The sequence below is a fragment of the Labeo rohita genome, chromosome 12, assembly GCF_022985175.1.
Source record: "Labeo rohita strain BAU-BD-2019 chromosome 12, IGBB_LRoh.1.0, whole genome shotgun sequence".
In the NCBI taxonomy this organism is placed as follows: Eukaryota; Metazoa; Chordata; class Actinopteri; order Cypriniformes; family Cyprinidae; genus Labeo; species Labeo rohita.
The window spans coordinates 23222598-23249046 of NC_066880.1; the positions used below are offsets into that span (position 1 = coordinate 23222598).

At 37.0% G+C, this 26449-nt stretch overlaps 1 protein-coding gene and 1 non-coding gene across 3 annotated transcripts; both read right to left on the minus strand.

The window, feature by feature from the left end:
- Positions 1-1466: 1466 nt before the first annotated feature.
- On the minus strand, positions 1467-12341 carry lrrc3ca (leucine rich repeat containing 3Ca). Of its 2 annotated transcripts, none has more exons than XM_051123737.1 (2): positions 12214-12341; positions 1467-4235 (listed from the first exon to the last, which is right to left on the minus strand). In XM_051123737.1, the coding sequence occupies exon 2, from the start codon at positions 4141-4143 to the stop codon at positions 3343-3345; it is 801 nt and encodes a 266-aa protein (XP_050979694.1). In that variant the 5' UTR covers positions 4144-4235; positions 12214-12341; the 3' UTR covers positions 1467-3342. The 2 variants fall into 2 exon arrangements, with proteins under 2 accessions (XP_050979694.1, XP_050979695.1); XM_051123738.1 differs by lacking the exon at positions 12214-12341 and adding an exon at positions 7042-7125.
- A 6391-nt stretch (positions 12342-18732) lies between these two features.
- Positions 18733-18814, minus strand: trnal-aag (transfer RNA leucine (anticodon AAG)). The gene has a single exon. It is a non-coding gene; the product is annotated as a tRNA-Leu (tRNA).
- Positions 18815-26449: the final 7635 nt, after the last annotated feature.

A 26449-nucleotide genomic window follows, 5' to 3' on the forward strand; every position in this document is an offset into this window, starting at 1 on the left:
TGCACTTTTAAAATGATGTTTGGGGAGTAATTTCAGAGGATATTTCAAATGTCAATCAAGGCTCTTTCGACAGGACCTGCAATCTCAGGCAGATGCCAAGTGTATCATACCCATTTTCATTCCAGTATACTAAATATCAGTCAAGGAGTTGCAACCAGATTTCTGTCAGATGAAGATAGGGTTTCTGAAGTTTAAAGGTTCCTGCATCTATGGACCATAGCATGCTTTGAGCAATTTGATCTTTGATGAATTTAACCCATAACTTTGTTGTGCTCTATCAAATAAGCTGCAGTATAAGAACATCCTCTGACTAAAACATGTGAGTGGCCAGTGTCACATTCAGAAGGAGATTCACTCACACACATAAAGGCCTGCAGCTGTGCAAAACGATGTGAAAATTCAGTTGGCACTCCTGATTTAATTGCCACTTCTTGTTTAAAAAACACGGGCTGTGTTTGCATTGGATGCACATTGTATATCCTACTGTGCATGCAGCAATACCAATGCTCTTTCAACACCTTACATTAAGGTTCCATTAGATAACATTGGTTAGTGTATTAACTGATATTACCAATGAGCAACACATTTGTTATATTTATTAGTCTTTGTTAACGTTTTAATTCTCAGATCCATTTAATATTTTTACCAGATGAAACATTTGATTTTAATAATAAAGTAAATGTTGGAATTAGCAATAACTAAGAATAATAAATGCCTAATAAAATGCATTTTGCATCAGTCAATCAATCAATCAATGTTACCATGCCATACTGACAATACATGAGAATGGGACGAAATGTGAATTATAAATGTGAAATTTAAAGTTTTCTTAAAGCACTCACATTAATTCTTATGTTACAATGGTACTATTTGAGCTTTTATGGATGCTTCAGGATTTTAGGAGAATTTTTTTTACTACTATTGAAGCAGTGAGTTTTTTAACATAGTGTTTTAAATCCTGCTGAACTTGAAAATTTCCATTAAAATTTGCTGAATGTTTGTTAAATATATTGCAATATTACAAATGTTAGTTATGTTGCAGTGTAGAGTTCTGAGATATCCATCATAAATAATTGATTGGTAAGTATATTTAGTGGGCCATTTTGTACCAATGTGACTTTCACAGTTACTTGCACAGATGCAGGCCATCATGTTTGTGTGGGAATGCATGTCAGGTCTGTGTTTTGACACCTTGCCAAGAACTCTGCAATACACTGAGCTTTTAGGATTCAATTTAGACAATGTGGAATGTAAAATAACATATGATATGAAGGAACAAATTGTCATTGTCTAAATTATTGTGATCGTTGTTATTTCTTAATTTTTAATGTATTTATTTGTTTGGTAAACCAGGCAATGAACAAGCTAAAAGTGCACAATCTATATTTAAAGTAAAAAAGAAATCAGTATTACAGATTAAAATAAGGTTTACCTCTCAGAGTTCATCTTTTATTTTCACCATGACATTTATAGAATTCTTGAATAATGTTTGGATCAATAGGATGAATGCACCCTGCAATCACCTAAAAAAAAAAACAATGCCATGTTGGCACTCTAATGCAGATAACACTTTCAAGCTAACCACATAATGCATACATTTTCTGTTGCTTACACTGAAGCAGAAGATCCAACATATGCTTGATCAGCAAATAATAATGTATTTCACTTAACACTTTACAATAAGATTGTATACATTAAGGTTAGCTTCCACAATAGCTGAAAGCATGAAAAAACATTTAAAACACTTAAAAACTGTTTTTTATTTTCACTAAATGTAACATTGTATATTTATAAATTAACACTGGCATAAAAATAAATAAATGCTGTAAAAAATGACTGTTCACTGTTGGCTCATGATATATAATGCATTAATGTTAATGTTTAGAACCATATTGTAAAGTGTTTTCTTTCATTCTTTATTAATATAGAAACCTAGTGCTTCTGAACCAATTTACAGCCACATCTGGACAACAGTCATTACCTAGTGAGCTGCCTTGTTATCTACCATCTATATAGTCAGATGCCAGCAAAATTATGCCTGCCTATCACTTGGAACAGATTTCCTGTCAGGAGTGCCTATGATACATTAAAATGTCTTGCTAGGCAGCTCATTAGGTTTTTGGAACAGAGTGCACTTTTCTAATAAATTCCATAATGTCCTTTACTGCCTTTTGTAAAGAATTAATAAAATGCTATTTTCTTCATTTACAGATTTGACTTGTAAATCTTTGAAGATATTAAATCACACAGACAGAACATTCAGGTGGTTTTCAACTTATGATTTATCTTGGCAGACATTCTGAATTATTCCTTCTGGCACTCATATAAGAAACTGAACAATCACACGGCATTGGATGTGACATACCAAGGATCTGTTCTAACAGGGCAAACACACTATGTGGTGGTCAACATCATCTCATTATCTTTAAACATAAAGGTTTTGAAACATTTTAAAGCATTTTTTTTAAGTGTCTCAGGGTGTTTTCCCTAGAAACGACAACAGTGATTTATCTTACAGTGACTGATCACAAAAATAACAAGCTAACCTGTTTATTTCTTTTAAGTCACAGCGTCATTAACGCTGCAGTGTTCATGAAAAAAATAACTAACCATTTTCTGTGCTCCCTTAAAAACCTAACCACTGAGTATCAAAGCAAACTACAGTGCTTTTGACTTTTGCACAGTTTGTATACCATGTTTACTGAGACACCTGAAAAATCATTGATGCGTGCAAGAATGTGTTGCTCTGTAAAATTTTGATGTTGCCTGCAGGGACAACACCAGTACTTTTTGTAAATACCCAGTAGGATGAGTGCTTTACGCTCCGTGTGATGCCTGCTAAATGGGGATCTGACTGAAAAAAGAAACACTGAATGAAAAAACACCTCCTTTAAAAGCATGCAGAGCAGACAAACCTCTTAGTCAAGATGAGCCTCAAGCTCGGCCATTTCTGAATCAATTATTCATCTGAATTGGATTAGATGGCCCCTGTGATTTCCCTCCTTCAGTCTCCAGTCATCTCTGTCCATGCACGTGTCTGTGGATGGTTTTAGCATGATATGTTTCACATTTCCCTGTTGTGAACATTGCACTCCACTGACCACAAAGCATCCTATGTCAGAAGTTCTTCGGGGTTCATTGGGAGGGTACTGATCAATCCTGAGTGAAGTGAGTGGTCAATGATTCAAGGGATACACAGCCGTTATTCTCTGTTTTGTTATGAGTTTAATCAACTGATCATTTTAAAAACTTTAGAGAAAGGTAGCCTATTGTCCAGTGTGCCCATTGCCTTTTGGCAGCCTGAGAAGCTTCCTCCACATGTCATGAGCACTTGGCCTGGCACTATACCACAGTGCTGATGGTGGAAGACTCCTCAGACTTGCCCTGCCTGCTGGGCAGAGACTTGAGATACTCCAGGTGGCGCCTGGCATCTTCCTGATTGTGTCTCACATAGTAGACCAAGTAGGAGATGACCATGGTGAACCATCCAAACATGGTCACCAACATGGCCACGTCCGTGGTCTTTTTGAGCACCACACACAGGTCCAGGTCTTTGGCCAGCAGGAAAGGCACGCCTTTGGCTCCAGAGTCAGAGGGTTCAGATGTCTGACAGATAATGCCAGTCAAAGACACAGGCTCTAGGTCTAGGCGTGGAAGGGCTGTCTGCAGCCTGCAGTCACAGTGCCAGGGGTTTCCAGTGAGATTGGATCTTGCTCTAACACCTTCAAAGGCATCTGGATCCAGCGTTGTGAGCTGGTTGGACGAGAGATCCAAAAACTGTAAAGAGGCTGCCAAGCCTCTGAAGGCTCCAGGTTCAAGCAAAGCCAGCTCATTATGGGAAAGATCCAGTTCAGCTAGCAATGGAAGATCATGAAAGGCATTGGCAGGGATGCTGGTCAAGAGGTTGTAGTCCAGGTAAAGGCGTCGTGTGTCATTGGGAATGTCCTGAGGGATCTCAGTAAGTTGCAGGTTGCTGCAGCGCATAGTCTTACCACCAAATGAGCCCTCGCTGTCTGAACAGTAACAGCGTTTGGAGCAGGAAGTTGCAGCATGGTGGAAACACAGTGTCATCAGCACTAAGCTGTGAAACAGCAACCACATGACCACAGAGTGTCTAAGCAGCCAACCTGAGGGTAGCAGCATTGTGGGACAGTGGGCATAATCCCTTTAGAGTACAACCTGTGCTGAAGCATCCAGGGGGCTGTACCCTACATCAAAATGCCCAGCTTGCAAGCCTAGAAGATTGAAGAATACAACCAGTTAATTGAAAATATATATTTCAGAATATGTAAAGATCAGTAATGTGTTTTGTTTGACTGCTACTTGCTCCTTGCATAATTTTGAAGTGCCTATTATGCTGTTTTAAAGGTTCCTAATTTTGTTTTGAAGATCTCCTACAATAGGTTTACAAGCATCTAAGGTCCAAAAAAACACTTTTATCATATATAGATCACAAATAACCTAATTTCTCAAATAATATAAAGCAATTAGTTTGAATCTTTTGTCACTCTAAACCCCACCTTTCCACAAGCCTACACTGTAAAAAACAATTTGTCAACTTAAAATAATTTGTAACCTGGCTGCCTTAAAAGTTTAAGTTCAGTCAACTCAAAAAAAGTTTATTCAACTTAAAATGTTAAATTATACTAAGTGACATCTGTTAAGTTTAGCAAACACAAATATCTAAGTTGTTACTTAGTACAACTTAACATTTCAAGTTGACTAAACTTATTTTAGTTGACTGAACTTAAAATTTTAAGGCAGCAGGGTAACAAATTATTTTAAGCTGACTCAACAAATTGTTTTTTTTTTTGTTTTTTTACAGTGCACGCTGCTCCGATTGGCCAGATGGCACAGTCTGTTGTGGTTGGTTTTCTACTTACAGCACATTTCGGAATCGAAATGCCCATTACCATTATCTGAATGTCAGCTCTGGAGGCTTCCTCAATCCTCAGTTATTGTAAACACCATAATGACAGTTACAATGATGTTGACTTTACCATATCAATTCAAGCATGAGTCCGATTATGAAACACTGGAAGAACTGTCTGATTAACCTGAACCTTCACTGCAAGCAAGACTTGCAATTCCAGACCATTTTTGAGTAGTAGGTTTTTCCTTAGCTTCTGGTAAAATTATGAGATGTTAATTCCTGCACTGTAAAAAGTTTTCACCAGTTTCAACTTAAAAACTTAATTTCAGCAGCTGCCTTAAAATTTGAAGTTAAATCAACTTAAAACTACAAGTCGTTTTAACTCATTACAATTAAATGAGTTAAAATGATGATAACACTTTATTTTAAGGTGTCATATGACTTGTACTTTTAAGTTAATTTAATTTGAAATTTTAAGGTGCTAAACCTGTTTTCAAGTTGAAACTGTTGAAAACACTTTACAGTGTGTGTAATTCTTCTCCATCACCATTAACAAGTCTATGTTTATTTCTACAACAGACAATCTGCATTAATCAACACAATTTCAGGTAATAGTAGGCTCACAGCTGATAAGCTGATCTATTTCATGAAGTAGACGTCATTAAAATGATGGGAACACAACAATAGGTTGGAGTTATACTGCTGTGGTATCATTGTAAAAATGAACTGTTTACCACTGACTCCTCGCATATTCACCCTTTGAAAGTATAAAGAAAGAAAATTTGCTTTCACACCACAGAAAACAATGTCTTCTTCAGCAACACAAACCAACTAAAGTGTAAGTGAGGGCAGGTCAAAATAGAAATTGTTCGAAGGCAGCCATAAAAACCACAGACTGGCATTATGCAAATTTGTAACAGATCTATGGAAGTTACGGAAGTGAAACTGGAACTGCTGATTGTTGACATGTTTCTGCAGTTTAGAATGAACCCTAGTAAAAAAGTAATAGATTTAAAATGCATTTATTTTATACTTGTATAAAATAATATGTTCAAGTTAACATATAGTTAACATATTTACTGACATATTACTTAAGATTTGCTGATATAAAAATTGTACTACCTGTGCACAATGCACATTTTTTAATGTTAAGCCTAAAATATGTTTTATTGTCACTACTGACAAGGATTGTAGGATCTTTAAATAATATCAGTCTTTAAATGCTAAATATTTAAACTTTACCTAAAGTATACTTGCAATAGTTTCACTTTAGCACAATTAAATATACTTAAGTATATCTTTATTTGGAATTCAGCACTACTCCTGCACAATTAGTGCATTAAGTGCAAAAGCTGTTAGCTGTTCCTATTTAGCAGACTTTAAATATACCAGTTCAGTACATTAAAAGTACAGTTGCAGGGCATTTTTATTAAGTACATAATATATGAATACATTTCAGTATATTTATTTTTCAGTAGGGAATTCTTTCTTTTAAAATAATAAATTTATTTGTTGTGCACTTTGAACTTTAAAAGACCTTTTACAATCACAATCAGTTATATCACGCACTGCATGAAATTTATTTGAAAAAGCATAACACAGGCACTTTAAGACTTTGTTTACAATATTTGGTCAAAATGATTCCTCTAATTAAAACAGACTGCCTTTAAACCATTTCACTGCGAATGTATACAAACAGAGATACAATATCAAACATGTCAAAAGGATAAATAATGCAAAGATCATTTTCAGCTATATTTCTCAGTCCTTTTTAATACCGTATAATACCATTGTCTTGACATTACAAATACACATTAATGAAGCCATGCCATTGTTTAACTGAAGCTATGTACAATCTCTTACTAAATCTAATTTCATCCCTTATATAGACCCTTCCAGTGTCTATATGCAGTATGCACAGACAAACAAACACAGAGCCATACATATGCAAGTATCACAAACACACACAGCACAGAAATTAAAATTAATAACTGACTGATGCCGTAACCTTTCAATTTTAATTTACTGATGGAGAATGGTGCGCTTGACGCTCAAAGCAATGGGGTTTTAGCTATTATTATTTCCCTACTGGCGTCATACCCTTTTTACTAGACATACTAAGCAAAGCTCTCACAATTAAAAAAAACCTTCAAAGAATATGCACTCACGTTGATAACAGAAAAAATGGCGCTTCCTCAAAAGTGTTGGTTGATTGAAATCCCTGCTATGCTGGCCTAATTCACAGCTCTGCCTCAGGCATTGACGAAATCAAGGACTGACAAAAGATAACGTGAATAAGATGTGAACAAGATGTTTCTTCAAGAAGAAATTTTAAATAGGCAGAACATTTGCACACAACAGTTATATTACTTTGTTGCCAGATGTCTTCCTTTTTCTTATTTATTTATTTATTTATTAAATCCAATATGAATTGCAAAGCAGAGTAACCAATGCGCCTACTTTGTTCTAGTTTTTGATGATAATGATCACTTACATGGTTATTCTAATGCCCTGTGAGATTTTTTGTTTATTTATTTATTTATTTATTTATTTTGCACTATTGTGTTTGAGAACTCACATTTTATGTTTCATTCATGATTACACACATTGATTGCTGAACTTCCCTATGTTCTCATACTTTTTTACCCCTTTTTACCCAGAAGCATTTCAGAAGCAAGATTTAAACTCCACACCTTGTCCTTTTTGGGATTGTGCTTGTAATAAGGATTTGTGGTGTCTTATAACAATGTGTGTTTTTCAGCTTTGAGGATGAACCTTTCGTCATACATTTGTTGCCTGCTAGCAAGGATGTAGTGATGTAAAATACGCTCATTAATCTTCACAGGGTGTTTCCTTTAAATACGACTTGATTTTTTTACTTTTATTTTGTATTTGATGTGCGGCTTGAATGTGGCATCCGTCAAAAATAGACTAGGGGCCTATATTTAACAAAGAAGAGCGGAGAGGCGCTTCTGGGACACTTCTGAACCGTGCCGCTGGTGTAAACACAAGCATTGACTAGAGTGGCTGCGATCAGCTCCGGTGGCCATGTCGGAACCGTAGCGTGCCGCAGACATATGCAGTGTAAATAAGGGGTTATTATGGATGGATGCACTTTATTGGACTTATTTTGGACTGATAAAAAGAAACACCCGCCTTAATATTATAAATCTTGGAAGTGCCAGGATAATTTTTAATATAAATCAGATTAGATTTGTCTGAAAGAAGGAAGTCATATACACCTAGTATGCCTGGAGGGTTAGTAAATCATGGGCTAATTTTCATTTTTGGGTGAACTAACCCTTTAAATATTACATTCAGATTATCTAGACAGAGAGGCCCAAGTGAAGAATGCTAAACATTTTAGAAAGGCAGATGATTCCTTGCCTTACTCTAGAATTGTGACAAGACAACTTATAGTCAAATTATAGTCTAATGTACATGATACAGTGCATGTTGTGGTAAAAGCAGTGAGCTGTGAGATTTGACTGCCATGGTTTCGCAATAGGTACCCTTTTTTATCTGAAGTATTCCTGGGCTTCACTGGAGAAATGTTCATGAAATTTCTTATTAAAAAAAAAACATAAAACCAAGTAGAAATGTAAATGGATTTGCCTTAATGCCTCCATTTCTTTTAATCACTCAACTTCTATCAATAAACCCAACCTCCAAAGATATATCAGCAACCCCATATGTGCTAAGTGACAGATGGAAAGACACCTAAAAATATTCTGATTCATTTGAGACAGATTTAGTGATTTTGTTTTCTCTTCATATTGCCATTTGCACTTGCAAAGTGCAACAAATGCTATTTTATTATGGGCTAAATCTACATCTGTGTTTGATAAACTGCCCAGATAAATCTTCATTTGAATGCTAACTTAATTAGCCTTACCACAAACACTGGTCATTCTAAATATTGCAGATGGAAAAGACAGCAGCCCAAATGATGTACAGTACAAGAGAGGGCAGGTAAGGAACACTGCCTGCTATTCGAACTGTGGTTGCCATTTTGGATATTTAATCCCACCAATGTTGTAGTCAGTAATCCATAATAATAGTTTCACTTAAGACGCAGCTCGTTCTGTCTGAAGTGGAAATAACAGCGAACAACAACTTGTTGTATAATTCACACTTTTTTATTTATTTTGTCCAATCTTCTAAAAATAGATTCCCACCTTAGCTCATTAATATATCAGCAGCATATAAGAACCGGCTATCCTCTTACAAATCTTCAGGGCAACATGCTCTAGAAGGCAGCTGCCTTGGTTGGCTGCAATAATTTCCAACCTTAACCAATAAACTGTAAAACTGATTTCAACTCTGCACAAGCCAGCTGTTTCCACCAATATAAAAATCACTGGTCCTCTCTTTATGTATTGCATCACCTCTTATTATCTATAATTCTGAATTCTCCAGTACCAAGTCACTGAGTTTGTAGTTGACAAATGGCAGTGGACCCGCCACTGTCCACTTACGCAGATTAAAAATGAAATCGATCTCTAAGTACCTCTTAGTATCACATAACAAGTGGGAGTATCCTAAAGGAGGGACTGTTTGTTGAAGGGAGAGGGAAATAAGACGTTCTAGACTACAAAAGCAGCTGAAATGCCACGCAAATAGATCCTTAACTGAAGGCTGAAGAAGGAAGAGAGAAAGAGAGAGAGGGAGAAAGGAAGACATTAGCTCAGCTTTCATGCCTCAGTGAGCAAAGTCTTCCCCTGCCAAAAACCAAACCAAGACAGTTATTTACCCAGGTTTAAAAGAAAAGCAATTTTTTGCCTTGCTGTACCATAAAGTTTTATTTATTAAAGTGCAGAAGGGGCGATGAGGATGAGCAAAGTGATAGACCATAGGTTAGATAAAAGTCACAAACCCCCAGGAAAAGCTGTACCGCTCATAAATACACAACAGGGTTCTGTCATGACATTTTCGCAAGTGATAGTGTGGGCTGGACACATAAGGAGAGACAGACAGACAGTGAAAGATGAGGACAACAAAGACCTAAAACACAGATCCGCAGAGAAATACAACTGAGAGTGACAGGAAAAAATCAATGATAGCTCAATGGCAGCTCAATGGATAGAGATGACAAAATAAAGGTTGAAACAAGACATGAGAGGGAAGCGTGCAGGGGGGTGAGGAGAAACCACACAGGATGTTTACATGATTCAACAGAGAGAACAAGAGAGGAAACAAGAGAATCTGAGGAGCAAGTCTTACATTACAGATGAGAAGAAAGAAGAGAAGGATGAAAAATGAGGTTAAAAGTTTCAGGACAGAACATTTTGGAGGAGAAAACGAACACGTTTAGACTAGAAAAGAAAAATAAAACAGTGAGTTAGTGAATTAAATGCTATTATTTATTAATATAATGGATGAGAGCCACAAAGTCTTGTTGGAAGCATGGGATGCTGGTGTGCTGGTTTACCCACCACACTTCTTAACTGGTTTATGGTATTAGGTATTCCTGCTGACCAACAAACCACCAAACCAGCACTAATCACCAACAAACTCAGCATGGAAATGCATGTGATTTGTATGATCAGCCATGGACATGTAGATATTTTCGTCTAGCAACTCCTGACTTGTACTGCTATGACTTTTCAGTGAACTTCCATAAGATTTGTGTCCAGACTTTCAAACAAGAATACAAATTACAGTGAAGAGAACGAAAAATACATTAGAGTAGGTATGGGAAAGGAGGAAAGAAGCTTTGACAGAGCTGCACTGGACTGTACTAAATGACATGTCATTAGATAAAACTTGACTGAGATGATAATTGGCCTGATATTGCCACTTTGTCATTTTATTAAACAGTCACTCTGCTGAATGTGAGGATTATAAGATGAGACAGACTGGTGGATAACTGACTCTAGAAAGCTCTAACATTAAGAGTTGCAGTTAAATGGATGCTAACAGATATGTTTTAACGACATCTTTGGCTATACTGAGCTAATGGATTCTTCAAAAGAGCCATGTTGCACATATTATTTAAAATCATGTTGACTCTTTAAGGACTGAAAATGTACTCTGTAGTAGGAGACTGTAAAACCCTTTTTTAAATGATAATATTTCACAAAAGTAGTAATATTCAAATTATTTCTAAACTTTATTTAACAAGATTGAGTGACATTAACACAAAGTAATTTTCAGGGTCAGATCAAGTAGGAATAGCTCTTCAGGGTAACTGCACATTTTCAGTTTTACAGTGTACACCGTTGTGTCAATGTAAAATGTGTGTGGGTGTTGAGATAACAGAGAATGGTGGTTAAAAAACAACTAGATTATAATAGCTATTTGATGTACACAAAATATGTCTGAGGCAGCTCGTCATTTGGTTTAGTCTGTCTTATAAAACCATCACAAGCTTTAATCTTGAGAAATAGTCTCAGTCTACAAACTGTTGTGCTTCCTCATCTCTAGTCTTGTTTAATAATTCATTTCAAACAATGTCTGCGCGCTCCTGACTGTTGGCAGTGTGTGATAGTTTACACGGAGACCCTGCTGCCAACCTGTACTGTTCAATTATCTGTTTTTTTTTTTTTTTTAAATCAATAATCTACAGAGACCAATCAATGGCCAATATTCATAAATCACACAAAATCACCATGATGCACAAACTCTTTCCTATTATCTTCAAGGTCTAAAGGTGAATAGACAAATGAAGTGATGTATAAATAAAGAGCAGATTTTATGACCTTGGTGTCTCCACATAGATCACTGAACAGACACAGACATACTTAATTAAATACAGTAGTTATTGTCCACACTAATTATTTAAACAACTCCACTGTAGGAAATGTTTTGTTTTGTGCTTCATGTTGTAACTTCATAATACATTTTATTGAAGTAAAAAAGCATATGAACCAACCTGACCACATTATTTTTAGGCATAATTACAAATGGCTCCTCATGATAACAACTGCACATTTTTACTTTTTGTAGCGTATTTATTAATATGAAAATGTAAAGACATCTAAAATCAACCTAAACATATATAACATTTTAGTACGAAAATAAATATTTTATTTATTTGCATTGTTTGTGTTCGTAACAATTTGTGTTTTGCAAGTTTTACAAGAGTCAAAAGCGTCTTTTAGTTAGTTATACACAGTTCTTTTTAATTCACTAGGCTAGAGGCGTGACTTCTGAAAGAAAGTAGCATTACAAATAAAACCAAGAGTTCACACTGTAATTGTAAACCTTCATTACACACCTAGATACTGTCTCAAAGCTTATTGAAGAGCTGTGAAGTGTGTCTTATTTTCTTCATTTAAACGCGTTGGAATGTAGCGTGCGTTCATTGCACTTCTCATTCAAATACAAGACTGACTCACATTTCTCCTCTCTGTCTTCTGAGATCTCCTCTGCTCTTCTCGGCATTCACCTTCGCGTGTTTGCGGTGGAGAAGGGAGTTCAGTATCATTTGCGCAAATATTCCTACTGGTTTAGTGCTGGAGCTCCGGACACAGCGCGAGCCGTGGACGCGTTTGGACGCGGAGAGAGAGAGAGAGAGAGAGAGAGAGAGAGAGAGAGAGAGAGAGAGAGAGAGAGAGAGAGAGAGAGAGCGAGCACGAGAGAGAGCACTGATCAGTTTCTATGCAACCAGCAGCACACATCAGCACAGCATCAGAGGCTACAAGGAATTTAGTCTGGTGATTCCAAATGACTTGGTATGCTAACTTCCATGAACAATTCATTCAGTGTTCATTCATAAGGTTTTCATGACTCTTGATTCAGTTACTTTCAATATTCATATTTTAAACTATAAATAAACTACTTGTGATGTTTGCTTATACCATATGACAGTTAGCAAGTGTATTCTAAAATTATTTTTGTCATCTAATAAAATAACACATTATAGATGTTGAAGTGTAGTTAGAATGAAGATTAATAGTGGGTGCAAAAGCATGCACTATTTATAACAGCTTGAGTTGTTTTTTTTCTCAGTGATATAATGTTAAGCCTGTGGTGTCTGTCCAGTCACATTTAAAGGTTAATCTGTGAAAAGATCACTGATGACTCCCCCATGCTGAAACATGACTTGTTTCATATTATTTACTTCTGCAAATGTAGCTGCCACATGCTGGCTTGACAGACATATTGCAGTATTGTTTAATATTAACAAATTAATTGAACTTTTCCTCTAAACCCAAAGGCTATATTTCTTCTAGTACAGATCCTGTCATTTTGTTTAGACAGCAGAAAAAAAAATCACTCGCATGTGTTCTTTCTCTTTCTCTGTCTCACACACTCAAACTAAATCAGACAGCTACTTAAAATGATGACCTGCGTGTGGGTGGGCTGCTATTAATTCTGATTGATCTGTGGCTTGCTGGAGCACTTATGGACTTAATGTAACAAGATGTTTGTGTGTGTGTGTGTTTGTGGCACTCTTTCTAAAATGATTGTCTGTTATACTTTTGTATTATCCTGTGATATTGGAACAAGATGTATGTCGAAGCTGCACTGTATTATATTAAAAATCAAAGCAAGGGGGTTTTGTTACATAATTCATCTTCAAAATTCTCAGCCACACCAGTATTTCGCCCTTGAAATGTGAGTCAATCATACTGGGGCTGCTTAATCTGTAGAAGATTGTGTTGTGCCCACTGCATGACCTTGCATACTCTGTGATAAGCCCAGATCTTCAGGACAGAATTTACACATATTAGATCTGTGCACAATAAAGTATTACAGGTTATATATACATATACATTAGCATTCAAAAGAGTACTTTTTACATTAATTATATACTTTAAAAGATTATAATTAAATTCAAACTTAATGTAATGCTTTCAGACACGTAACTGCACGTTAACTGCAATTAAATGAAAATTAAGTGGTTTAAATTGTTTACATTTATAAATTAATGTCTGTTTTTTTATCCCCTTAAGTAGGAATTGAGTACATCTTTATGTGTAATTGTATAATTACAATCAAGTACTTTGAATGCATATTACCTGCAAGTGCAGATTTTTAACAGTAAACTACAAGTGCACATTAAATACATCAATTAAGCACACTACTTTTTCACAAGGGTAGTGAGAACATCAGATAACTAAATCAGGTAACTAAATCACCTTGAATTCAGCTTTAGGCAGAAGATATTCCATCACTATAGATAAGAAGAGAAGAATGCAATTATGCAAATGACTACTGGCAAACAGACAAACAGTTCTACAACATCTTTTCTTCAACACTATTAGTCTACACATTACGCATAGTTAAGGTTAGTGATTTAAACAAACCTTAAGCCCTGATCTTTAAACACTGGCATGTAACTCATTTGTGCTATGAATGAGGTTGAATCATATGGCATGTTGAGAAGAGGAGTGCTATTGTATTTATAAGTTATTGGACTTACAATTCTTGTCTGGGATAAAGGCAGAGGAAAAAATGAGCAAAATATATCCATAAACGTATAATAATTAAAGGAAAGACCTGAGCCTGATCTTTTTATCCAACAAACCACATTTAGGCTCTAGGCTGAAAGCAGATCAAAGCACTTCAGAATGATGTGGAAGTGGATTAAAGTAGAGCATCTTTCTCATCATTCAAATCCAATCATCTCACACAATAAGGAAACACAATCCAGCCCGTACATGGTGATCCGACTTCACTTCTGTGAGTGGTGACTATGAAGTTCAGGAACTATAGAAGTGTTTTCTGTACTATTGAAATGTTCTAGGTTCAGTGCAAGTTATGTACTACTGACGTCATACTGTCAGTTAATCATTTCAATTTCTTTATTGTTTTCTTTATTTTTAAGTAGTCTTAACACTGTGAGAAAAAAATGTGAGAAAATCTTACCTTTACTGGTACAATCCCAGCTCAAAAACAAACAAACAAAAAAATCATTCTATATTAATATTAACGTGTACGTATACGTAAGTGAAAATATAAGCATAAACATATATTTATAGTTAATAAAAATGTTACGGTGAACATTTTATGGTGAATTGCAGGCTAAGCGCACGTGACATGCCATTCATAAGTAATCCGGCGGCTAGAAAAGAAAAAAAAAATCCCAAAATGAAGCACATATATCAGTTTCAGGTACGTTCATTGTTTTGGCTGTTGACGGTAATAACGTGTTTTAGTGTCGGTAATAATTTTACCACCACCAACGCATCTGCCTTAGTATTCTAGTGTCCATGGCGTAAAATTGATTATATAAAAACAATGAGGCAATAATTATTGACTAATAATAATAATATGGTTCCATTGAATAACACTGTTAAAATGCATAAGCTAATACAAAATAAACAATTTATGTACATTAGATTTTATTACAAATGCATACAATTGGAAGTCTACTAGTCAAGACATTGCAGCAGTATAAATGGATATATACTTTTTTTAAATAAACTTCTGTTACAGCTAGCCAGCTAGTGTTGGCATCTGTTACCTTCTAAACAAAGTATTCACTGGACAAAAACGGTTTTAAATATAAAAAGAAACATTCTCTCACTTTTAACTGCCTTTATTTGTAACGTGTAATTTTTTATTTTAACTTAAAACATTAAACAGCTGAGACATAAACTCCACTGACAGTTGTTGTATGGCCACCAGCTTCTTTAAGCGCTACAGTGCATCTCATTCTCATGAACTACTTATTGCCACCTCTGAAATAAGTCAATTTCTGAAATTTCTGTAAGTGTTATTACTAGAAAGTTGAAGCATTTAGGAACAGCAGTAAATCAGCCACAAAGTGGAGGACCACATATGTTGCGCAAGAACTGTACAGCAGGAGCTTCATGGAATGAGTGTCTATGAGGAAGCAACTACATGCAAGACTCATATCACCAAGTACAATGCCAAACACTGAATGGCGTGGTGTAAAGCACACCACCATTAAACTCTGAAAGAGTAGAAACTTGTTCTGTAGAGTGTCGAATCATCCTTCTTTGTTTGGATGTCTAAACAGTGAGTCTGGGTTTGGTAGATGCCAGGGGACCTTTACCTTCCAGAAGCTATTTTGGAAAATGTTACACTTTCAACTTTGTGGGAACAGTGTGGGGAAGGCCCTTTTCTAATTCAGGATGATTGAAGTTCCATAAAGACATTGCTCTTCACGGTCACTGCTGTGCAGACTCAATGGTCACACTACACTTTTCATATCTCTTGTTGAGAGTGATCCTTAAACCAGTGTGTCATCTGTTTTCTGCATCCTGCTTAATTCACAGAATATTCTGCAAAGTCAGTATGAAGGATAGTGATGTAATTTCATATTGACTAGTGAAAAATAAAGCATGCACATGCTGGTGAACAGAATGGATTATAATGATAGCATTGATTACATTAGAACAGCATAAGATCACTTTTAAATGTTGTTCCTGGTTTTCAAAATATCAATAAATCCTTTTAAAATGCAGTATTGGACAGTATAATTTGAAGAGACATTAAAGGAGAACTCCACTTCCAGAACAACAATTTACAAATAATTTACTCACCCCCTTGTCATCCAAGATGTTCATGTCTTTCTTTCTTCAGTCGTAAAGAAATTATGTTCTTTGAGGAAAACATTTCAGCATGTTTCTCCATATAATGGACTGATATGGTGCCCCGATTTTGAACTTCCAAAATGCAGTTTAAGTGCAGCTTCAAACGATCCCAAATGCGGTTGTAAACGATCCCAGCCTAGAAAGGTCTTATCTAGCATAACGATCAGTTATTTTCATAAAAATAATACAATTTATATACTTTTTAATACCAAATGCTCGTCTTACTCTGCCTGGACTGTTTTTCTTCCAGTTCATGACAGTGAAGGTATGTTGAAAAACTCCCGTCTCATGTTCTCCCTCAGCTTTGAAATCGCCCTATATCGCTGTTTTACCTTTTTTGTTAAGGATGTTTGATCATCTTTGCATCTTCACTTTTCACTGGGTTGGTACTTCTGCAGCGATGTAGGATGATTTTGAAAGGATTTTTGAAGTTGAGGGAGAAAATACGATTGGAGTTTTTCGACATACCTTAACTGCCTTGAGTCAGAATACACAGAGTTCAGGGAGAGAAAGGCAAGAGGAGCATTTGAGATTAAAAAGTATTTCAATTGTTTTTTTTTTTTTTTAATGAAAATAACCAATTGTTTCGCTAGAAAAGACCCTTCTTCTTTGGATGGGATTGTTTACAACTGCATTTGGGATTGTTTGAAGGCGCATTTTAACCGCCTTTTGGAAGCTCAAACTCGGGGCACCATAGTAGTCCATTATATGGAGAAAAATGCAGAAATGTTTTCCTCAAAAAACATAATTTCTATACGACTGAAGAAAGAAAGACATTAACATCTTGGATGACAAGGGGGAGAGTACATTATATGTGAATCTTTGTTTTGGAAGTGGACTTCTCCTTTAAGTACATTAAAGTTTTGCCTTTAATTTGTTTTGCCTTTTAAAAATTATTATACCCAAAATTTATACTGGAATACTATGCACTTAAATTCAAAAAAGGTCTTCACATGAAGTGTTCCACATACACTGAGTCATAATGGAAATGTTTGGGTGGAAAAATTATATCTTACTTCTACAACCATACTTCCACTGTACAAATACCTGCTGTAATGTAAAAAGGAAGTAAACACTGTTTTGTCTTGTTGCCCTTTCAGCATAAGGGTAACACTTTCCCATGATGGTTTCAGAAAGGCAAACAAAGAACTTGGCAGGGTGGGTTCCTAAAGGTTACTGAGATGCCCCATGCATGATTTAAAAATAATTAAGTGATTAAGGACTATGTCATACAATGAATTATATAAATATATTAAGGGGCAATGCTGTAATGGAAATGAGTTATATTTTCTTTTGTAATAGCATTATTGATATCCATACTTAAAATGCTATTTAAGCATTTGGGAATTTTTTTACTAAACTTAAAATTCGATGTCAATATCTCCAGCGTCCACACAACCATAAACCATAACAACAAGCTTGGGGCTCCCCCTTTTGGTCATGAACAACACTTACAGTAACACAGAGTTTAAAACAGTTTGTCTAAAAGCCCCCAGAGATTAGGACAAATGTAACTGTGGTGTAAGTAAATAAAATAAAAGAAAGAAAGAAAGAAAGAAAGAAAATAAACAAAATAAATCATAATAAAATAAAGTACATGATTAAATCTTTTGGTAGTGCAAGTAAAGTGTCTAGCCTGCTCTTGCATAATAATGAATGGATAAAGTTTTATATATGCATATTGTTGTTTACTGTGCTGTAATGGACAGTAAATTTAAATAGCATTGTGTTGCAGGCAGTAAAGTTGATATATTATTTTTAAGTTTATATAATATTCGCTTGACTTAAACTTTTCTGTTCTTGTGCAGTTTATCTGCTGTTAGATCACTTTATAGTAGTGAAAACAAAGCAAACATTTTTTAAAGCCCATTGCTGTATTTCTGCTGCAGGTGTTCTCAGTGGTTGTCTCGGCTCAGTTTGCCGAGTGGCTGCAGTCTAATCCGGTTTGCGTGAAACAAACCTGCTCCCATGCAGGTTAGAGGGCCTCCTTGCCTTGGTTAAAATCACAGCTGGCAGCGGTGGGATTCAAACCCACACCCCCAAAGAGACTGGCGCCTTAATCCAGCGCCTTAATCTGCTCGGCCATGCTAACTTGTTGGGTCACGATCCACAGCTCACTTCAGCAGGTGGAAAGGCTTCACAATACTGACTTTGCCAAGCAGCTGCACTCTAATCCGGTTTGCATGAAACAAACCTACTCCCATGCGGGTTAGAGGGCCTCACTGCCTTCGTGGGCCCTTTTCTGCCCTCTCCCCACCCCAAAGACAGGGAGAACGGCGCCACGGGTCGCCTTCGCAAAGGCCGTCTGAGTTTTTTGCTCAGGCGCAAGAGCCTTCCAAAAATCTGCCCTGGCAGCAGTGGGATTCGAACCCACGCCCCCAAAAAGACTGGAGCCTTAATCTAGCGCCTTAAACTGCTCGGCCACGCTACCCCGTGTGACGCGGTCCCCCCTGCTGCTTTCCACCAACTTTTTATTCCTGTTGCGCTACGGCACAAGCCAATGCCTTGAAATTCTCCGCCATAAAGGCCTCCTTCATACAGGGGTACGCAGTCCCCCTGCCTGTGGAGTGCAGGTCCATCTCTGATCAAGCACACCTGAACCCGCTAATCAAGGCCTTTGGGGCTTACTTGAAAATGGCAGCCAGCTGTGTTGCGTTTCAACTCAAAATTATCAGGCAACTGTTATTTCACCAAAAACTTTCCATGAGTGACATTGGCTGTCTCCATTCTTGTAGGCTACTCATGGCTTTTTGCTATTATATTTTTAAAAGTCGTTGGAACGCTTTTTTTAAAGCACCAATACTTTGACTGTATTTGATGGGTGTCCCTGCGTCAACAGGGTGCCTCTGTTAGGGTGGAGCAGAGGCTGGGACAGGTTTCCAGTATTGACTTTGCTAAAAAGCAAAGAAAGCGAAAACGGCTGAGTTTGGATGAGCACGTAGCGTCACTTCTCCAAAGGCCTCTTTCATACAGCGTTACGCAGTCCGCCTGCCTGTGGAGTGCAGGTCCATCTCTGATCAAGCACACCTGAACCCGCTAATCAAGGCCTTTGGGGCTTACTTGAAAATGGCAGCCAGCTGTGTTGCATTTCAACTCAAAATTATCAGGTAACTCACTTCCGGTTTCAATATGAGCGGGTAGCACGTGTTCTTTGACAGCTCCGCACTAAATCCAATAAAATACATTCAGGACATCTTTTAATAACTTTTTTTTTGTTAGGAAAGGAACAGGTTTCTGATTTACAGCTGATTTGTCAGAGTTGCTGGTTTAGAATACTCATAGTTAAACATGCCAGCCAAGCTTTGTAAAGCAGCGGATCATGCCGCGTCCGCCTCGGACTCTAGTACAGAAGATGCAGCGGCTGAAAATACTCAGGACTTGGGCAACGCAGCAATTCTTAGCGCAATCTCTTGTCTGCGCTCAGAAATACGCTCAGTCAAATCTGATTTAGGGGAGATAATAGACTCCAAAATTGAACAACTTGCTGTTTTGATACGAGGAGAACTCACGGCGTTCCAGCAGGAGGCCAGCACTGCGATTTCGGCAGTTAAAGTCACGGTGGACGAGCATACCTCAAAGCTGGCAAGCTTGGAAACTAGCGCTTCTGCTTCCTCGGATATGATAGTTAAGCTTGAGCAAGAAATGGGCCGTTTGAGTCAAGTGGTTGAGCAACTTACGGACAAATGCATGGACCTTGAAGGACGTAGTAGGAGACAAAAGAAGACATTAAAGAAGGGGCCGAGTCCGGAATGAAACCGAGGGACTTTATGGCGCAACTTCTGAAGGAGGCATTATCGCTAGATAATCTGCCACTTGTGGATCGAGCTCATCTGGCATTGCGAAATCGTCCCGGAGATGAAGAACCACCAAGGGCCAAGATGCGGCAAGTCACTTTTAAGGGACAAAGAATCAACATCTTCCCCGATTATCCTCCAGTGGTTGTGAAACGTCGCGTGTTGTTCAAACGAGCAAGGGAACTGTTGAAGGACAAACCTGGTGTCAAGTATGGTCTACAGTATCCAGCAAAATTAAGGGTCACATACAACAGCAAGGAACATTATTTCACGGATCCAGACAAGGCCGTTAAGTTTGCGGAAAACTGCTTCGGATCAGGGTGACTGTTCTAAAGACGTTGCTTAATTGAGATAAGTGCGATCACTCGTGCGTTGAGTGCATTTTTTTTCCCTCTCTCTCTTTCTTAGGCACAACCATTCGGTACCTGTTCCTTTACTTTCCTATATACTCTGAAATGTTCTTCTGAAACTCTTCACTGCGGAGCTGCGTTGATTTAATGTTTGAAGGTTAAAAAATAATATATTCATGTTAGGTGTTTTCTAGAATATTTAATTTGTGTGTTAATACTCATATTATTACTGTTCTGATATTTTTATTTTACCTTTTTTTTTCAACTCAACACAGGGCTCTCAAGTTTTAGAAAAAGTTTGGAGTGAGATTATATCTGTTAGGAGAGGAGCCCCTCGGCCCCACGCAATTCTCTCCAGTTTTTGCTAGAAGTTAAATTTGATCTATTGTTCATAATTGACCAGCACAAAATAGAAACTATAACAACTGGTAAGTTTGATTAAAGTCAAATTCATAAAAAATAAAAGAAAATGTCTTGTATATTTCAAAAATACAAATGTTTCAAAAATCAAAAGAAATTTGGCCTCAAATGAGCCAATGAACAGCAGTGCTCAATGTAGATACTGTAGGCCTACACATACAATATTGCAAAACTTGCTCTGAGCATGTAAAGCTGTGTGTGTGTGTGAGAGAGAGAGAAAGTACATATTTCAGTATATGAATGGCATTTTGTATTGCAAGTGTTTGTTGCACATATTTATGCCTTGATGACAGTGGAAGGGGCTCAAACTTAACTAGTAACTAGTTGCATGTAATGGAATTACACAATTTAATTACAAAATAATTGTAACTAATCGGTTACAGTTGCTGAGAAACAATGTAAATTACAATGTTAAATTACAGTTACTTTAAATTACATCTGAATATTTTCACACAGATTTGATTAATTTCTTTTCCAAATTGCATTGACTGCTCTAAAATATGAGACAAAATGTTTCAGAAGTTTAGGACACAAAATAGGACACATGCTTATTCAATAACTGATTTATTTCCATATTTTGGTTTATGTATATGTGTTATTTTTTAAGATTAACTGTTTTTTTTTTTCTCCAAGGCATTGTTAGATGCCAGTGTTTCCGGTCATAGCTATGCAAGGATTTCATTTTAAAAATGGTATCATAGCTATTAAACTATATCTTCTAAGATTTTAAATCTGTATTTAACCTAACCTAAGCTAGGCGCTAAAGTCTGATTTTGTGGTGGCTGTGCTTTAAAATTAAATTACTAATCTCTGATTCAAGTGATGAAGGATTTTGTAAATCTGACAGTAATTAGTGTTGAGTGCTACTGTAAGGTTAACCCTGCCTGCTTTAAAAGTTTCAAAAGGATTAACAGTTAAAAACATTAGTCAGAAATTTAGAAAAGTAATCAATTTGGATAAATTTGTCTGTTTTATCAGATTTATCAATTATCTAGTCCTTTCCTTAGTTTCCAGTAGCCAAACTTAGTTTAAGGTGTTGGAGAGCTAATTTTGCATAAATTTGGCTATATTCCCCAACATCAGCTCTCACTATCTTTGATGCAGGCAAGTGATTTCGTCCAGGAATCGTAAAATGAAGAAAAAGAAAGAAAACAAAACAAAACAAAACAAACAAACAAAAAACAGAAGAATGGGTTACCTACTGCATTTATTGTGTTAGTTTTTAGTAAATACAAATGGCAACGTCCGCTCCGTGACCGCAACGCGACCACCGCCTCATCTGCACAAAACGCTTTCGCTGTGCAGCAGCCCCGCGATCGACGATTCCACCTCTTGCCTCGTCCCGTGTGTGCGCGTCCATGTTGCCGAGTGACGAACGTGACTGGAACGTGATCACGTAATTTACCCGAAAACAAAAAAAAAATTCTAATTTCTGATATTTGCTGGTAGGTGGCATTTAACTGTCAAGACAGCTATGAACTCCCCCTGCAAGCCTGCGCCTCGTCCATTAACATTATATAGCGGGACAAGTTATCCCTTACTTTTTAGCGTGAGAAATACAAGGTGTGGCGTGAGAGCGTGTGAACTAGTTGAAATGCGTGTGTCTCACGGTGAATGCGTGAGACTTGAGAGCCCTGTCAACATCTACGTTTAGCCTATTTCGTGTCATACCGCTGGTTGGTGGGTGGGGTGGGAGCCTGTTTGAGATACGTCAAGGCGGTAAAATGTGTGGTGATAATAATTTATTAGCGTCTGAATGATGCAAAGTAATGCTGTAACATCAGGTAACAGACAAGGGCTTGTTTTCGCTTCGTGGAATGTGAAAGGAATAAATCACCCTGTTAAAAGAAGTAAAGTACTATCACACTTAAAATCACTTGCTGCGGATATAATTTTTCTGCAGGAAACACATCTGAAACTTGATTCCAAGGATAAGATGAAATGCAGGTGGATAGAAAATATTTATCAGTCCAATTTTTCTGTTAAAGCTTGAGGGGTTGCTATCCTAATACGAAAAGGTGTACCATTTAAACTTAAAACCTTGAAAACAGACAAAGAGGGTTGGTACATTATATTATCTGGCGAGATGCATTCCTTCCCTATTACATTAGTGAATGTTTATGCCCCAAATTATGACAAACCAGATTTTTTCAAGAAAGTGTTCAATCTTATTCCTAATATGTCTCAAACTAATCTAATCGTAGGGGGGGACTTGTGTATTAGACTGTGTATTAGATGCGTACCTGGACAGATCATCATCTAAGAGAGCCCCTCAGTCTAACTCAAGGAATTTTTTAATACATTTATTAATAACTCTAATTTAGTGGATATATGGAGACTTTTTCATCCCACCGAGAGAGATTACACCTTTCATTCACAAGTTCACAATGTATACACACGCATAGATTACTTTTTGGTAGAAAATAAATTCATTTCCAATGTCATGAATAATAAGATCCATGATATACTCATTTCAGATCATGCTCCTGTTACATTTGAACTTAATAATTTAACAACGTCGCGTCCTGTGTGGAGAATGGATCCTCGGCTTGTTAGTGATCCTAAATTTCATGATTACATGCTTATACAATTGGAAATATTTTTTGAGAATAATGATACCCCCAAAGTTTCACCAGGACTACTTTGGGAAACACTGAAAGCATTTTTAAGAGGATGTGTTATGTCTTATCAGGGCTCCAAAAATAAACTATATTAAACAAAACTTTTAGAGTTAGGGAAACAAATTCATTAGTTAGACAATGAAAATGCACAAAATCCCTCATTAGAAATATACAAAAAAATTCTACAGCTCAGATATGAGTATAATAAATTTGTTTCAGACAAATTATGTAAATCATTTATCTTCATTAAACAGAAATATTTTGAATTCGGGGATAAGCCACATAAACTACTTGCAAGACAGTTACGTAAATTAGAGAACGATAAGACAATTCATAAGATTAAGACAAAACTTGGAACCATATGTACCTCGTCTAAAGATATAAACAATTGCTTCAAGGAATTCTATTCAAATTTATACTCCTCTGACCCTTGCACTGACTCACAAGCTATGGATAAGTTTCTAAATAAGTGTAATCTTTCCTCTCTTAATCAGGATGAGCGTGATTCCCTTAATAAGGATATTTTGTTAGAAGAGTTAAAAAGTACAGTTAATTCCTTAAAGAGTGGTAAAACTCCAGGCCCGGATGGCTTGCCCTCTGAGTTATATAAAAAATTTAATGATATACTTTCCCCCTACCTCCGCAAAACATTTGAGGAGGCACTAGTGACTGGACTACCATCAACGTTTAATGAAGCAGTTATAACTGTTATTCCAAAAAAAGGTAAAAATACAGAGGAGGTGTAAGGATACAGACTGATTTCTCTCCTTAACGTAGATCAGAAGATACTGTCAAAGATTCTCGCAAATAGACTTGGTAGATTAATTAGTGGTCTAATTCATACTGATCAGAATGGTTTTCTTCCTGGTAGGAATGTTTCACAAAACACTAGGCGCCTTTTTAACATCATGTATCACTCCAAAACTCTTGAAGAAAATCTGGTAATAATCTCTCTCGATGCTGAAAAAGCATTCGACAGAGTCGAATGGCACTACCTTTTCACAATACTAGAAAAATTTGATGTGGGTGATAACTTTATAAATTGGATTAAGATTTTGTATAAAAGTCCTACAGCTCAGGTACTAACTAATAATACTTTGTCTGGTCCCTTTACTCTTCAAATAGGGACTAGGCAAGGTTGCCCCCTTTCTCCTCTTTTATTTGCGCTGACCGTAGAGCCCCTTTCTCAGTACATTCGTTCTGATCCTTCTATCCATGGCTTTAATACTTTAAATACAGTCAATAAAATATCTTTATATGCAGATGATATCCTGCTATATGTTACTAAACCCCATGTGAGTCTGCCCGTTATTTTAGATACCATTAAAATCTTTGGGATGTTTTTGGGGTTTAAAGTTAATCTAAATAAAAGTGAACTAATGCCCATTGGATTAAAAGATATGTCTTCGATACAATCTTCTCCATTTAAAGTCTCAATGGAGAAATTTACTTATCTTGGAATTGTAGTTACAAATAAACATTCCTCGCTCTTAAAAGCTAACTTTACTCCTCTAATTTCCAAATTGCAATCTAATATACAATTTTGGAGAGCACTCCTGATTTCCCTGTATGGTAGAATAAATGCAATAAAAATGATATTCTTACCACAGATACTGTATCTATTCCAGTCTTTCTACCTAAATCCTTTTTTAAGCAATTAGATTCAATCATTCTTCCATTCTTGTGGGGATATAAAAATCATAGAGTTAAAAAGGCACATCTCTGTAAACCTAAACAAGAGGGAGGTCTGGCACTTCCAGACTTTCGTCTTTATTACTGGGCTTGTTATATAAGTCTAATTTCAGTGTGGTTGGATGATCATGATGCTCCGCCATTTTGGCTCCAAATAATCCGTGATCAGTGTTACCCATACAATCTGGGAACGGTGATACTCTCCCCTGTAACTCTGGATCATTCTACCTTCAATAATAGTATCATACTTCGAAATATACTTTGTATCTGGAAACAGATAAAAGAACACTTCAAAATAAAGTCCCTTTCACTTCTAACTCCTGTCACTAAGAATCCATCATTTATCCCATCAAGATTGGATGGGACCTTTGTCCAGTGGGGAGAAATGGGTGTACGTACTACAGGGGACCTTTTCATTGATGGGGCTCTGGCATCTTTTAGTCAGCTGCAACAAAAATTTAAATTTCCCCAGAGTCATTTTTTTTAGATTTCTACAGATTAGGAATTATATACGTGCTCATACACCTTCATTGGATAGTACATCACCCTCAATTAAGTGTCTTGATCGGTGTAAAGGGCACCGATCAAGTAAAAAAGTAAAAAGGCACTACCGATAATTTATGATCTGCTACAATCGTCTCGGTTACGTATGGTAACCCTCGTTCCCTGATGGAGGGAACGGAGACGTTGTGTCGAGTAGTGTACGACACTAGGGGTCGCTCTTGAGAGCCCAAACACCTCTGACAGTTTTGAGAAAGGCCAATGAAAATTGGGTGTGCAGATTTGCATAGCTGACCACGCCCCGGACGTCCGGGTATAAATAGGGCAGTGTGTGCATCTGCTCACTCGTTCTGATCTGAGGAGCCGAGGGTCTCAACTCACTCAGAGGCGGTCCAGGAAGGTGGCACGGAAGACACAACGTCTCCGTTCCCTCCATCAGGGAACGAGGGTTACCATACGTAACCGAGACGTTCCTATCTGTCGTACACTCCGAGTTGTGTCGAGTAGTGTACGACACTAGGGGTCCCCGTAGAAAACCGCCACCTTACTGGCCGCGTCACGAGTGATAAGCGCAGAAGTAACAGGCAACGTGTTAACGAAGTGCAGCTCACCTCCTCCGTGACCATCCAACGTCCAAGACTGACCTGTACCAGGGTTCTGCAGCCGGGCCTTCCTCAGTAGAGCGGCC